Source organism: Lichenostomus cassidix, chromosome 9, assembly GCF_008360975.1.
Source record: "Lichenostomus cassidix isolate B80296 chromosome 9, HeHo_3.0, whole genome shotgun sequence".
NCBI classification, from domain to species: domain Eukaryota; kingdom Metazoa; phylum Chordata; class Aves; order Passeriformes; family Meliphagidae; genus Lichenostomus; species Lichenostomus cassidix.
In genome coordinates, this window is record NC_139490.1 from 20,337,524 (window position 1) to 20,353,743 (window position 16,220).

The 16,220-nt window shown below is 47.4% G+C and overlaps 1 protein-coding gene across 2 annotated transcripts in view; it reads left to right on the top strand.

Moving 5' to 3' along the window:
• The window catches only part of GPC1 (glypican 1), a 252,754-nt gene that overhangs the window by 52,605 nt on the left and 183,929 nt on the right, over window positions 1–16,220 (top strand). The window contains exon 1 of one of the 2 annotated variants that reach the window (XM_085069743.1): window positions 2,370–2,889. The exons of the other annotated variant lie outside the window; for it this stretch is intronic. Coding sequence (XP_084925869.1) covers window positions 2,733–2,889 — 157 coding nt within the window. The 5' untranslated portion in view covers window positions 2,370–2,732. Of the gene's footprint in view, window positions 1–2,369; window positions 2,890–16,220 lie in introns of those variants that run through there. 2 annotated transcript variants of the gene reach the window in all.

Sequence of the window (16,220 nt, forward strand, 5' to 3'; positions counted from 1 at the left end):
GGCACTGTCACCCAGCTTGGGGAAGTGAGATGTATATGAAGAAGGGAAATACTTTGGCCTGTGAAACAATCTATAGCTCAGGGAATGGTTCCAAGGCCAGAACGCAAGGGTTTCTGCCAGCAGCTGGTGTTTCAGTGCACTTCAGCAGCTGTGTGAGTGCAGAGAGCTTTGTGCTGCAGCCTTGGGGTGCAGCCATAGCTCACAGGGAGCTTTCCCAAAGTCACTACAAGCAGAGCTGAGTGCAAGCATTTGATTTACAATGGTGACAAGTATCCAATCCCAGGCTTTGAGAAGGAAAAGAGGAAATTAGGTACTACTTTGGTCCCCTGTATCACCCACCCCAAGTCATTCTGTAGCAGCCAGACCAGATAAAAGGTTTATGACTCTGCCTTTCTTCTCTATCAAGTACTTTGTCTCTATGGAGTTTGCATTCCTGGAGTTTATTCCCCTCAACAGACCTGTGTGTCTGCAAGTATTTGATTTTCCCTCTTTGATTTTCCAGGTGGAGGAACCATGATCCTGGTGTTTCTCCAGTCATGGCAATATATGTACGGATTCCATTGCTGCTTGTTTTCTGCTCTTTTTGTAACCAGATTAGTTAAATGAGATCTCTCACATACGTCTTCGAGTGATATGCTCAAAGCCCAGGGAGAAGAAAGGTCTGTGGCTATAAAATTAAAATAAATCTGCAGGAGTAAGGGTTGACATAACCTCATGCCACATAACCTACTTGGTAACCTCTTAAGCGTGCAGTACTTTTGCATTTACAGAAGAGTTCTCATTTAAAAACAGGGTAGGTCAGACTTCATCCATGGCAGATTTGTCCCCACATACTTCCAGGAACACAAGATTATTTCCACACTCCAGAAAGCTCCCAAAGCAAGCTCCAAGCTGAGGTGTACCAAGTTTTTGGGACTCAGTTAGCCTTGGGTTTCTAAACTGTGCGTCACTGAGAGATGATGCAAGAGGCCAAAAGGCACAATGTCATCTGTGAAAGAATTAAGATTTGGACTGTACGGGGTGTATCTGACTCATAGCTTTTAACTTTTGGTGGTAATGATGTGTCACCTTAGTCATGATCTTCATTACTAAGTTATCCCTGTCTTTGCAGTTAGATCCTCTTAATCTGCTTTGTCGTATCTCATAGATGAATCTAATTAGGAAGATTTAATAGGAAATCATTAGGTGATTTCATAGGAAGGCAACAACTCTTCCCTACTGCCATCCTTCCACTCCCTGGGGCTCCTACTTTGCAGTCACTTCTCCCTTACTTATTCCTCAGGAGAACAAGCAGTTCTGAAGCAATGAGATGAACGACACCAGTTTCCCATGTATTTTCGCATAGTCTGGGTGACTGACTAGTCCAAAAGGTACAATCTCTGATAAATTTTGCTAGCTTTTTGAAAGCACTGTGATGGATTTCTGTGTGGGATTTCTGTACTCTTGTAAGGTGTAAGCCCACACAAGTGCTCCAGCTGAGGCATGGGCAGATTCCCTCTCATTTTTTCACAGAAAACAACTCCTCCCCAAAAGCTCAGGAGTAATCGTTAGGTCTTCTGTCTGTTGTGAAACAAGTTAGATGCTGGCCAAAAGCCTGCAGGCTCATTTGGGAGAAGCGCACAGGCACTGCCTTGACACGCAGGTGATCAGATGCCTCAGTTCTGTGGGAAGAAGCTTAAAACACGGCCGGCGGAGCTGCAGAGCACCGGTTTCAGGAGGTGGCAGGCTGTTGTACGAACACAACTCCAAAACTGAGAATCTGTCATAGAGAATTGCCTCTCTTCCCACATTTGCTCTTAAAGGGGCACTTTTAGCTTCCCCAGACCTTGCTGGGACTCTCCAGCTCTCAGCTGAACTGCTTTCTCCTCGCCGGTCTAAGTGTGGTATGACTTAAATCTTCTACACGCCTGTTTTCTCACCACGCTGGGGGAACGCGGGCTCCTCAGCTTAAGCACCCCGGCCACGCCGCAGACAAAGAGGGGTTCGGTGCGCGTTGTCGCCGCGTCCTTCCAGAAGGACGGCGTGCGGCGCCCCGGGTGCTGTCCGCGCTGCGGGGCTGCCTGCGCCCTGCCCGGCCGGGGGCTCCCGCTCGGGGAGGCTCCCGCTCGGGGATGCTCCCGGCCGCGCTCCGGCGGCTTCGGGCGCTGCGCAGCGCCCGCGGCGGGGGCGCGGGGCGGGGCGGGGGCTGCGCTCCGCGCGGGATTGGCGCGGGCCGCGTGATGCCACGTCCGGCGGGGAAAGCCCTGCCCGCCCGGAGCCGCCCCGCCGCCGCTCGGCGCGCAGGTGGAGCGGTGCCGGCACAGCCCAGCCCAGCCCGGCCCGGCCCCGCCGCGGGAGCAGCCCCGCAGCCCGCCCCGCGCCCCGCCCCGCCGCGCTCCGCCCGGCCCGGCGGCGCCGCAGCCGGCAGCATCGCGGCGGGACTGCCCGGGGATGCAGCCGCGCTAAGAACAAAAGCCCTCTGCGCGCTCACGCTCCGGGGCTTTGAAGCGGCGCGGCCGAACTTGGATCTCTGCACCCTCGGCCGAGCCGCGGCGCCGTCCGGGGCTGAACTCGCCGGCGCCTTTCCCGCACGCCGCGGGCAGCCGGGGCTCTCCCGCCCGCCGCCCTCGCCCGCCCGTCCCGCCGGGGCTGCCCGCGGAGGGGGCCGCACCCCGCGCCCCCCCGGCCGCCTCCGCGCCGCGGGACCTTGGCTTTGCCCTTCGCACGGCAGGTGGCGGGGCCAGCGGAGAAGGATGCGTGTCTTCCCGTGGGGATTTTGGCTGCTGTGTGTCGCCTCCGCCCCGGCTCGCGGTGACAGCGGCAGCAAGGCGAGGAGCTGCGCCGAGGTCCGGCAGCTGTATGGAGCCAAGGGCTTCAGCCTCAGCGGCGTGCCCCAGGCCGAGATCTCCGGTGAGTCCCGCGGGGGGCCGAGGGCGCGGTGCCCCGGCCGGGGCAGCTCCGGGGCCGCTGCCAGCCGGGGGATGCCCGGGCACGGCTCCGGGAGCCGCGGGGCGGCGGAGCGCTCGCCGCCCCACGCTGGAGTTTGTCTCGGGTCGCGGGCGGCGAGAAGTCGGAGCTGAGAGGTTTCCGCGAGGGCCGGGCTCCCCTCGCCCCTCTCAACACCCCTCGTAGCATTGCCCGGGCTGGAAAGGGTCTCTCCCCGGCAGCGGCGATGCGAACGGAGCTGTGAGGGGTGGAGGGGGGGTGGTCGCACTAAGTGTTCAGTGGTGGTTCTTTCTTTTTTCTCATTGTCTCGTTGCTTCGGTTTTGAGTACAACTGAAACGGGTTTCAGGATTTTGGCTCAGAAATCAGAATAATCGGGCTGTAATGGGTTTTGGTGTCAGAACTGGAAAATGCCACAAGGTTATGAAAGAGGAATTGATTTATTTAAATGTTCTTCTGGATGGGAAACAATCGTGTAAATGGTATTTGCCACTTAAAAATGAAGCAGGAGTAAAATGACCGTGTCAAACGTGAAGTGCAGAGGAAACCTGTGCAACCTGCGTTAGAGTGTGTTCTCTTGCCTTCACTCTGGTTTTGGATAAATCTTGGTAGATTTCTTCCTATTTGTATGAACAACTGTAATAGCAAAGAGTATCCAAGGTCTGGTTTATGTTGGGTTTGGTTTTGTTTTTTTGTTTTTTTCCTGAAAGCTTGGGGAAAATGTGTTGATGTATTGTAGGTTTTTTTTAAATTCTCATCTAAGTTTTGATACACCAACTTGCGACCCATATCCAAGAACCTTCTCCTCACTTGTGGGAGCTTCCTCTTTCAGACAAAGCATAAAGCATGCAGGCGTACGTGCCCTAGCCAACCTACAGGGACACCCCAGTAAAATTGCAGTTTGTAGTGCACATCTAAGCTACCGAATGCTTTATGTTGAATATTTCATCAGGTAATTTTTCAGAGAAACCAATTTGTTGTCTGACCTATGAATGGAGAAGGCTGAACCATATACACGCCTCATAAACGTGAACAAATTAATACTTTCTTTGTCAAGTTGCAACTGAGGGTAAATTTCCAAAGTAAAACGAGCAGTCCTCGAAGTTAAACGGTGGGGAGTTTCAGAATCATTTGAACATCACTATTAATAGAATAGTAATTCAGTTGAGCAAGAAAGTGGCTTTTTATAAATTTGCATCTAATTATTGCAGATGTGAATACATTAGCAGTCATGTTTCAAGTGGAAAGTTCTTGGAAGACGAAATGTTTACAAACACTCATGAAGGTGGCTGCAGCATTGTACACAGGGATAGTACTACAGGGCAGCCACTGAGGCTCGCAGGAGCTGTGGTTACAGGTATCGCATATCGCAGGTTAGCAGCGAGTAAAACATCTTGTACGTGCAAATTGTTGAGGTTCCCAAAGTGTCAGGACACAGATTTCCAGGATCCGGGAGTTCTGTTTCCTGCTGTTTGTTGTATGAGCAGATAACGCTGGCAGTCTTAAGCCGCAGTTAAAATTGTAGTATCAAACCGGGCATCTCTGGCTGTTACTGTAGACAGGGAAACTCTGTAGATAAATGCTATGAAAACTTCAGGAATACTGCGTGGAAAGCAGGAAGAAGTGCTCGGAGGAAGAAGGTTCCACATGTAAACCTGCTGCTGCTACCATTAGTCCAGTGTTTAAAACAGCTTACAGACTTGATAATTTTAGTTGGTAATTACCGTGTGTATCTATCTCCTGACTGATATGTGTTCAGGAACGTGTGTTTTCTGTTGCTGTAGTACTTGCCCAGTGACCATTGATATAACCTTAGAAATGTGCTGATAAAGTACCATGTTGTGTATCGCCTCTGCTTTTTAGCTGCTCTGCAGGTTAGTGCAAAGGTTGGTGCTAGTTTTGCTGTCTCCAAAAAGAAGAGTCTCAGGACCCTCCTTGCAGTATCCCCACATGTAAAAAGCACAGGATGGTGCAGTTTATAATTCCACATTTTGCCCAAATGCTCATTGCTTCAGGCTGGTTTCAGACGCACCAATTCAGCTTGCTGACCGTGGGGGTTTTCATCTGCATGGAGCCTTTTCAGGTTACACCCACTGACACCTGTGAAAGCATCCACAGGGACACAGGTGAGGAGGGATAGGTGTCTTCTGCCATGTCTCAAGTGAAAAGAGACAAAATGGCCTTAAATTGTGCCAGATTAGATCCTAGGAAAAAAAATTCACTGAAAGAGTAGCCATGTATTGGGACGAGTTGTCCGGGGAAGTGGTGGAGTCACTTGGGATATGGATAAGAGGTTGTTACGGTGGTGCTGGGTTGATGGTTGGACTAGATGATATTGAAGGTTTCTTCCGACTTTGGTGATTTTGTGATTGGACAACTTTTGGCTAAGTTGAGATGTTGATGAAGTGGGTTCAATGTTGTTTCCAGCTGGACCTGTGCCGAGGTTTCCTGATGGTAGTCTTCTCCATGTTATAAGAGCTACCCCATGAACCATGTTTATTTCTGAGCTGTCTGGAGGCAAAAGCACTTCACTTTCTCCTTCTCCAAGGAGACCTTGCTGTTCCTTCTCTCCGCTGCTTGCCCTGAAGCAAAGGGGAACATTCATTTCTTAGCCCCACAGCCTTGTCCCCCAAGTGGTTTTGCCATGCTTGGCTGACCTTGCTCCTGTCTGCTTTGATCTGGCTCCAGGCACTGCTTGGTGTGTGTTGGTGTCACAGCAGCCAAACCACACAGTGCCTGCACCCCAGAGCTGCGCTGCAGAAGGAGTTCAGCGAGCTCCCATGACTCAGGCTGAGATTGGCTGTGTTTGTGTTGGGTTTAGAACATTATTGCACGCTTTACACCTTCTAATCTGTATTCTTAGTTATGATTTAAGAGGATTATGAATAATCTAGTGTCTCCACAGCTCACCAGAAGGTAGTCCCTGCTTGTGGCTGTAGGGATCAGTTAGAGCAGCAGTCACACAGTTATTAGCTGGCTAATAGATAAGCATCTGATGCAGGGATAGACTCTTGGCTTACCAGATTTCTCATGAACCACCTAGACAGGGTTTCCTGTTTTTTTGCTAAGGTTGTACAATGCCTTTAACATGTCTAAGCATTTTAAATGTGTCAGGTGCTGTTATTAAGTGTGTTTGGGGAATACACAAGGTGTTATATCTCAGTACTTTGAAGTCAATGGCAAAATTCCCAAACATGAAAGCAGTGTCTGCTCGTGTTAGCAATCCTGACAGACAGATGTGCACCTAGAGTCTTGGGTGAAGATCTGCCTACAAGAAAGTTTTTAATGCTGGGGAAAAAGCCCCCCACTCCTTGAGTTTGGGAAAGTTATGCCACTTGCTCTGATACGATATACTAACTTGAGCACAGTTTTCCTGTGTGTTGGAGAGTGTTCCCTGTTTGGTTGACCCACACCCCATTCCTCTGATTGCTACAAAATATGGGAAACCAGTTTGAGAACTTCCAGTTTTTCTGTTTCCTCTTTAGTCTTCTGGAGGTAGCAAGCCTGTGTTTCTACTCTCCCACTCTTGCTGGCCAGACACCATCACCCCATTGCAGGTCCCCTGCTCTGGTGACTGAGGGGGGGACACACCCTTCTCTAGGGGTGCTTCGTAGTGCCTGTGTTAAGGACTAGTCATCTTAGGCTCACAGTATGGTTTGTGATAGAAGAGAGTGAGCCTACACCATGAAATATTGCCCTGTGGGGGGATATCCAGCTTTCTCTGACTTGATGGGACTGTCTTGCGGTTACTGATGTTGGATGGACTGCTTCCCCATGTCTCAAGCAGAGGTAGTTGTCTCATGGACTGGAGAGGACCTGAGGGTCGTGATTTGATATGGACATGTTTGTCCCTTGCTCCCTGTTTGGTCTGGACTTCTGCTTTGGTGTTTTTATTCCTGAGATTAAACGTTCCTAGATGTGGCTTGCTGCTAGGTTGAGCTTGTTGACATGGACAGAGGGTGCACTGCAGCCAGAGGAGAGGAGGGTACAGAAAAAAGCCAGCTGGGCTTTGCTAGGCTGCCCCTCTACTCACACATCTCACACAGATCCTTCCCTGGCTCCCCAGCTAAAACTAACAATTTTTTAAAATCTTCTAGTCCTTTTCAGCTGCATAATTGGGTTATAAACACAAGTGTGTGTGTTTGAGCCGTTTAGGGAAGTGTTATGTAAGTAGGGAACAGGTCTGGCGACTGGCTGGGACTTAATCAGGCTCTTGGAACGGGGTAATGGAACCCCATCTTGGAGAGTATTTCAGCTGCTGGTGCTTGCAGAGTGGGGCAAACCTACATCTGTGGTATGAAACATAAAATCTGGGGCTCCTCCATTCCCAAGGAAAGATCCTTACCTGTGGTTAAAAGTGGCACAGCATTGATCCAGCGCTTTTTGAGGTGGTCATTACATTTAGATTGTAGTTCCTCAGGGCAGAGGGATTTCTCAACATTAGCCGCTCCATGGAGGACTCCCATATGAAATCTCACCCCCGTTAATGTGCTGGGTTTGTTTGGGGCAGATCAGAATGGCCTTTATAGCCTGCTGGGTTTAGAGTGCTATTTCTGACGAGGCAAAACACAGGGAATTGCGCCTTTTCCTCCATCTGGCAACTGTTTTGGTGGGAATGTTAGGAGAGGCCAGGCCTGGGCGGTGTCTCTGTGCTTCTGTTGAGCGTAAAGCCGGCGCAGAGCTGTGCGCGCCCTGCGCTCGGTGCCGCGCTGCTGCTCCGGGCTGCGCCATGTGCGCGCATGGAAATGCATCGTGGAGACAAAGCGGCGCCCTCTGCCGGCCAGCCCTGGCGCCCTCGCCTTCCCGGGAGCGGGATCTTTGTGCCCAGAGCGGGAGAGTTCTGTGCTGTTGTTATTTTTAAGAGAATCTGCTTTTCGGTCACCGTGATAAGGATGACTAAGCGCTCATCACGTAATTATCCTTTTCAGCTGTGTCTGAAAAGAACTATTTCAACAACTTCTTTTGTTGGTGAAGCAAAAGCCTGCTATTTCTTTCTCAAAAAATTTTGCATGGATGTATAGCTGGAGACACCCACCAGCATCACTATGTGAAACTGCAGAGCTCACTTCATCTCTCCTTTTCCTGTTCCTGCCCTGCAACTGCCCTGTTTTGTTTAGGAACACGTGTCAGTCAATGTCTGGATTCTCCGGATGGGTTTGAAAGACGTGTGGTTTTTGGCAGTGATTGTAAAACAGTTGGTTTAATGTTCTATTGCTTTCTGTACAATTGTCTCACGTGGAGGGGGCCAGATAGATATATTCCTCTGGGTGATTTCAATAATTAAGTGTGCTTTGACTTAGCCAAAGGCAGGGTGGGAGCTGGTAACTTGGTTATCAAAAATGTGTATTTAAAGCCAGAGGTTTTCTTTTCCTTGTAGGTCACAACAACCATAAATGAAAACAGAGGCCCTGGTGCACCTGCCCATGGGCAGCAGCTGAGCACAGGCCCTGTGCCTAACCCACCAGTGCCCACTGGGCTGGGGAGGGGGGTTGAGGATCATCTATTTTTATTGCAGCATCAAATTGCATTAGGCACAGTATGGCAGGGGAGGGCAGGATAAAAGGATGGCTCCAGCCTCAGAGAGCTGTTGGTCTGAGCAATATCCTGACCCTGCTGTCTGCAGTACTCTCAGCACTGTGTGGCTGGGGCCAGTGCTGCAGTTTTGGTCTCATGGCAGCAGCTCATGTGTTCCTCTTGCTTGTCTTGCAGGACTGTGGAAGTGAGGAGCAGGGAGTTGGGGGAGTGATTGATAGGTGTCACTGGCATAAGGAGGAATTTTGTATCTGCTTCCAGCATTCAACTGAGAATTTCAGGGGAAGACCAGGGAAATAGACATCTCAATTCTGTGGCAATCTACAGGTTTCCTTGGGGAAAACAGCTTTAATTTCTGTTTGCTGCCCAGGTCCCTGCTGAATGCTACATGTTTCTGTATATTGGGTTTCTTTCTCTGCCCTATGGGATGCTTCTGTGTGCTGTAGCAGGCAGGTAGCCCCAGGGAGGGGAAAATGTCAAAACAGCAGGCTGTTCTGGCACACAGTTAGCTCTGCTGGCTCTGCCTGGCTTCTGTGACAGGGCAGGTGTTGCCTCCAGACAGGATTGCTGCTGTAAAGGTAACTCTGCCCCATCGTGATGGGGAGAGACCTAGAGAAGGGAGATCCTAAAGCTTCCAGGAGCACTCACAGCAGTTGCTTGAAGGTTATTCCACCGCGTTTTGTAGTTTGTTTGCACAACATTTGTTGCACAGTTGTAGTTGCCGTTGCATTAGAATATTTCCCCTCAAAGTTACAAAAAATAGATAAAGTTCAAAACTCAGTGAACGCAAGAAATTTCCTTTATCCTCTGTTAGGCGTGAAGGACAGACCGCCCTTTCTTCTGATGTCTGTATACCCTGACACTTTGTTGCTCAGAATATGTTTTATCCCTGACAGGTGAAACCTGTCTTTAAGTAACATTTGATTCCCAGGGAATCGGGTTACCTCCGTTGCCAGATTGTTCTGCAAAAAATAATGAAGCTTTAGACTGCAGACACTTAAAATGCTTGTCTGAACGTGACAGAGCTGTGAGCCTGGTCAGTCACTCTGCCTAGTAATGTGTTCCTGTTTTACTTGGAATTCTTCAGATATGGAAAACTTTTCTTTCTTAAAGTTCAAATCAGCAGAGTGCTGTGACACTTTTTCACAATGCTCTTGAGTTTTTAAAAATACTCATCACAATTGTGTTGCCTGTATAGAGTTTATAAAACTAATCTGATTTTATGTGCCTTTTTGTATAGTGCAGCATGAATCAGAAATACAGAATTACCCAGCTGTTACAGACTTGTGTGCTAGCAACATGAGTAAAACCAGTTTTTCAATTGCCATGCATTCTTCTGAGGTATGAAAAAGAGAAGAAAACAACAACAGAAGTTTTGCTGTGGTTTCAGGAAGCAACATGATAATACTTATGCCGGCAGTCAGTCTTTTATATGACTAAAATGCAAATACTCTATGACAAATAGTTTTGGCTTGCAAAAAATTAGTATTTTATAGGATTGTAAAACTATCCTGTATAATTTAGTTGCACGGGCATATTTCTAAAATATGAGTATTCTAGAAAATCGTAGTTGTAATTTTTCATTCATAAATAAAAATACAATAAAAACACTGTCAGAAATTAGCATTTATTTTACATTTTTAAAAATACAGATATGAAGAGGCTACTTCAGTCTCTTCTGCTCTCAGTTCATATTGCTGCATTGAAGTTTGCAGTGATTTCATTGTATAATTGATCCTGAAGTGAGGGCCAAGCACAACAGACTCTTGTGTGAGGGCTGCTGTCCCAGAATCTCGTCTGTTCCTCCCCAGATAAGCTGCGTGGTGCAAATCGCGTGCTGTAATTACCGTCTGGGTCTGGCAGGAGGGAGGTCTAGTCCTAGTCGCCATCTGCATGCAAATTTTCACCAAGAAGCTGGAAAAGCCACTTCGCTTTTCTTGTTTCAGCAGTTTCCTCTGCCATAAACGCTAAATTGGAATGAAGGAGCTTGAATAACTCACGGGATGTTTTGGTTTATTAAACTCCAGTCTCTGGATGTAAGTGCAGTGGTCTTCTCCCCCGATGCAGTTGCTCGCTGTGCACAGCTGCACGAGTTTAAAACAGTTGTATAACCAGTTTAGATTTTTACAAACATCTGTTTGGCTTTGTGACAGAACACCAAACAACCCCTGCAAAAGAACCCCTCTCTCTCCCCCCGTTTCATTTGCAGGAGGTCTCAGAGAGGCTTCCATGCTGGGGGAGGAGGAGGAGGCTGGTATTTTTATTAGAGAGGCTCTCAAGACCCAAGCATAGCTAAGGGACTCATCTGCTGTGAATTTGAGGCAGGGCTGCACAATAGTGGGAACCCGTGGGTAGAAATCCCATGGACTCAGCTGCAGGCTCCCCAGGGCCTGTGCCCCATCCTGGCTGTTGGCAGTGGGGGATTGCTGTGGAGGAGAGAGTTGGAAGAGCCTGGGGGGGTCAGAGAAGTGTTCCAGTTTGCCTTTTGCAAGTGGTGGGCTTGGCGGTGTTGAGTTAACGGTTGGGCTCAGTGACTTTGGAGGTTCTTTCGAACGTAAACAATTCTATGATTTGTGGCAGGTCTGTTCTATGCCCAAAATACAAACTGTTGTAGGCACTGGGTGGCTGTAGGCTGAGCTTGTGATGGTGGGTGTTACCTGGCCATATGCTCTGTCCTTGCAAGCACACTTGGCATGCGACTGGCAAAATCCTCTTTGGGACATGATGTGATACCTGTGCTTTGATGTAGCTCAAGGAATCATTGGTGTGGCTTTAAATGTGTCGATAAATGGAGGAATGGATCATCCCAAAGTTGGGGCTCCATTGCTCTACTGTCAGAGTTGGTATAAAAGTGCCATTGGCATCCAGAGCTTGCTTCTGACACCCAGCTGGTTTGTCCCACCTGGACAGCAGCACCGAGCACAACTTGTTTTGCCATATCCACGTCCTGCACTGTTCAATTGTGGGATCACTAAAGCCCCAAATGTCTGCATGCCAAGCCTTTTGTATCAGGATGGCTGAGGGGACAGATCATGCTGCTCCTTAGGACAGTACATTCAGGAAAAACCTAAACCAAATGTTGATAGCACTTCTGCAGAACTAATTAAAATGAAATTTTAATGGGTAAATCTTCACAGGTGCCAGCAAATATAAATAAGCAAAGCTTAAGCTGTGACTTTAGTCTTGTTAAAATAAACAGAGAGCAAACACCTTTTGACAAGGGTGTACATTTTACTTGTAAACCAGGAGAGAAAGCCACTGTGTTGAAATGCAGTATTACTTCTCCCACTATCCTGGATCAGCTCTCTGGGAGCTTGAGTTTTGGTTTAATTAGTAACACTGCTGCTACTGTTTGTGTTGCACTGAAGAGATCTCCTGTCACAGTCACAAATTAAATACTTTTCACTGTTAGCAAAACACTGTGACAAGTTTTAGGAGTGAAATTCCTAAATGTGTCTGCTGATGTATGTGTGTCCAGCAGCATGGTGTCTTGTGTTATCCTGCCGTCACTGATATATTTTGAGCATGTTACATCACTCAGTCTGACCTGGCTATCCTTCTTGTCAGCTACAGAAAAAGACTTGTGAAATGTCCCTTTCCGGGGTTCTTTATGGGAGCAGTGGTTGCTCTCAGGGCCTGGTGTGCCTGCATGTGCTGAGACCCCTGGAACAGCAAACGTCCACAAGCAGTATGCAAAAACCATGTTCCTATGTTGTTTTGTAAACTGGCGGCTGCAGTGTTTGTGTAGTGTAAAATACATAAAAATACAATAACTGATTGAAGAAAATTAGGTATTTTCATCCTTTATTTAAAAAAAAATAGGTGAAGTGCCTTATAGTCTTGTGTTTGGTGGCTGTGAGGCTGCATCTGGAGAAAGATGTCCAGTTTCAGGGTACGTGTCAGGGAAAAATACAGCTACAGCAGAGCGAGTCTGGCACAGCTCTGCTTTTGGTGGGTGCTGAAGTGTGTGGTGCCCAAGGGCATCCTCTGAAAGCTGGGCTTGTTGAGTAAGGGAAGTCTAGAAGAAAGAAGGCTAGAGGAGATCCCACTACTGCCTTCAACTAGTCAGTGTGTGTGGAAACAGAGGAGACAGAGCTAGACTTTGTGCATGGCAGCAGGATAGGAGGTGATGGACATGAGCTGGAATTGGGGAAATTCTCATTTCATACACGGAAAGACTTTTTCAAGTTGAATCATTGAACATAGTTTGGGAGTCCAGAGAAGTGGTGTGATTTCCATCTCCCTCCTTGAAGATATTCAGAGTTTGAGTGGACCAGGCCCTGGAGCATCTGCTCTAGTTTGTCCTGCTTTGAATGAGGGGCTGGACTAGATGGCTGCAGAAGGCCTGTAGGCTTCAATTATTCTGTGATTGTGTGCAAATGCTGTAATTGTGCCATACAGACAGATCAGGTGTAGGTGTAGGCAGAGGACTTCTGTTAATGATGGTCTTCTGAGGAGGGAGGGATGAAAGAAAACCCTTCCAGCACTGCCATGTAACATTAGCAATTTTTAAACTTATTTATTAGCTTATGAAATATGACATCTAGTGAAATCAGAGAGGAGCAACAGCATTCTCCTACATGAGTAAAAACCTGTGCCAGCACTCCAGAGATCGGTTCAGTTTTCTGCTGTGGCACATGTGTCTGTCATGACCTTGGGCAAGTTACTTAATCTGTCTGTATCTCCAATCCCCATCTGTTTATTACTGTCTTTAAATTATAATACCTTGTTTTTGTAATTTGTATTTGAATTATAAAGTCTTGGAGTACTGATTCTCACTATTTCTCTGAATTTCACTATACAGTACTTAGCACAATGGGACCATAAATCTTCATCAGTCCTGTGATACATGAATAATAAACAGTAACAGCATAATTTAGGGCCACATTCTGCCTCTGATCTCCTGATGCATAAAGACAGGGGGGTTTTGTTGATTAAAATGCTGTGCTGTTCAGCCTAACGAAGATACATGGGCCTTACTGAACAGATTTTTATGAGCTTGTTGTTGGCTCTTTGGTTTGTTGGGGTTTTATTCTGTTTCATCATTACTCATTGATTGCAGGTATCTAAACAATTTGCTTGGCAGATCAGGGAATAATAAATTCCTTTAATCTGTGTCTCTTTCAGTTTAATTATTGTTAACTCATTACTTAGTGTTTAGTTCAATGGATAATGAACTCTGTTCACTGGGTGGTGAAACAGAGCTGGACTACAGAGACAGAACTGGCTTCTCTGGTTCTTTTGAAGATACAAACCAAAATTGCAGAGTCACTGAGTGTTTAACTCCAGGTTAGATTAAAGGTTACCAGCAGGCACACTGCGGTTACCTTTGCCAGCTCGATGTATGTTAACATTATTTCAGTAGGTTCCATGCCTGGCACTGCATTACATTTGTTGCTTTATTTTTAGACAGTTAAGAAACTGGTAACTACAATGTAGGCAGCTATTTTAGTCTTGATTATAAGACAGTGTCTAATAAATCACATGCAGTACAATCCTAATTACTGCAGACAGACTTTACATTTGTGACTGTGGTAATACTGCCTTGGACTACTTCCTGCGGAGTTTAGCAGTGTGTTCAGACCTTCCCATTTTGGCTACAGCTGGGGGAATAAATCCTTCGTTCACTCGGGGGTGCTGTGGTCTCTAGAGCCATGCCACTGAGCATCTGGGTTCTTTTAGGACATTACCCGTTTCTGTTGGTTCTTCATCCTGTAATTTTCATCATCTTCCTGTCCCAGAGATTTCAGTGAGCCCCACACAGCAGGCGTTGGCCATGGCTCCGTGTTGTGCCAGCAGCAGCTCCTGGGGCAGTGCTGGTGCTGAGGGGTTTGTTCCTGACCCCAGGGAGCACATGTGGGTCAGGGCCACCCCCGTGGCTTTGCTGTCACATCAGCAGCTCAGTTCAGCCCCAAAGCCAGGGACCACTGTGTCACCTGTAACACAAATTAAAACACACGTGATTTTTTTAACACCTCGGTTATGTGTCTTTTTCTTTCTAAGGTTGGACACCAGAAACTGGGGGAGACTAATGCACCAGGGAGGGGAACAGGGCATGTGGAGTCCCTGTAAAAGTGAGCAGCAGCTCATTCAGCTGCTGCCTGCTCTGACACCCAGCAGGCTTCATGCATCCCCCTCTGCTCTGCAGCTATTCACAGCTATTCACACAGCAATCAGAAACAGAGTAAAAATACTACCAAGACTTCTCTCTTATCACCAAGGCTGGGACTCTGGAGCAGAGCGTGAAGCCTGCAAGCACAGCTGCCCTCAGTGGAAATGTAGCTTTCCTATCATCAGCCTTTTCAACTAAAATGAAGTAAAGAAAATAGGGATTTTGGTGAGATCCATGCTGAATGGTTTCTGAGGGTTTGGCAACATGTCATGGAAAGCTTGAGTATGGCTATAAGTCAAAGATCACTGTTGAAATGTTTATTTTGGGCTTGCTACTGTATTCTGCTCAGTCATCAGGAGAAGACAGTTCGTAGCATTCATACTGTCTGACCATTTTCAGCACAAATTTAATGCAATGAACTTTCTTGCAAAGTAAACAAGGAGAGAGAACTTGAGAGCCCCAGAATACTAAATTCCTGCTCTGGAGATATTTTTCCTCTTCTGGGGAAGGAGTTGTTTTTTGCACATTGTCCCCCACAAAAGCCCTTTAATACAAATGACATTACCCACATTTGCAGAAAGAGAAAATGGCACTTGCCAAATCTGCAAATCACAGTTGTGTTTCTGTCAGCTTTGGCAGTTACATGGCTTCTGGTAACACTAATGAAGGCAATCTGCTTTTAATTTAAAATCCTCCCTGCAGAAAAAAAGTAGCTGGCAGTTGATGGATTCGGCAGTATCCTTGTGTGAAACTTCTCTTTCTTTATTTTCTATGGTTTGCTTTAGCCAAGGAGAAACTGTTAATTAAAAAATATTCTTAATGTAGCCAAATATGCAGGAATGTACTTATGCAACAACTACCTGTACCAGTTCTGCAGTAAATCACTTCTTTGTTTTCATTTGATGAGCAATTCTAATTAACCAAATAAAAATACTGCTTACCTTGCACTTAACTCAGCATGTTTGCTGCTTCTCAGATGATTGAGGGACCCAGGACAGCAGGTTTTGTTTGGTTGACTCTTTTGGATTCAACAAGGTGGTCAAGGTGGTGGTCAGGCGGCACAAGGAGAGGGTAATGCCCAGGGAGTGCTCTGTCTGTGCAGCAGTTCCTGCAGGGTGGGAGCACCCAAGGGTGCAGGCTCTCCTGAAAGGCTTGCCCTGGCTCTGTGCCTCCTGCAGGCATACAGCAGGGAGACAGAGGAGGGGAAGACACCATTGCTCAGACCACATTTGAATGCTGTTTCTTTGAAGGCTTTTTTCCTTAGTTCAGAAGGCACTGGACCAAATCATGGATCCAGTCTGCATAATTTGGTGCTTTGCAGAGCAGTAAACAGTCTGTGCTTGGGGAAGAGTGGAGGAGAGTGTCTGTGTATGGAACATGCGCACGTACAGCAAAGTTGGTGCAGTCTTGCAGCAGGATCATCTAGAAATGATCCAAGTGCCTTGTGTTGTGGTCCCTTGCTTCAGCCCTTGGTCCTGTCCTGGGTCCTTTGCAGCAGTTCAGAGGAGCTGCGGCAGGAGCTGCACCCTGGTGTTTTGCTGTACAGAGCTTAGGACATCTCTGGAGCTGTAGAATGAGAGGGTTGGGCAGGAGCTACCAGAAGGTTCCTATCAAGTGTAAAGTGATCAGACAGTCTTGTCAACAACTGTGGTG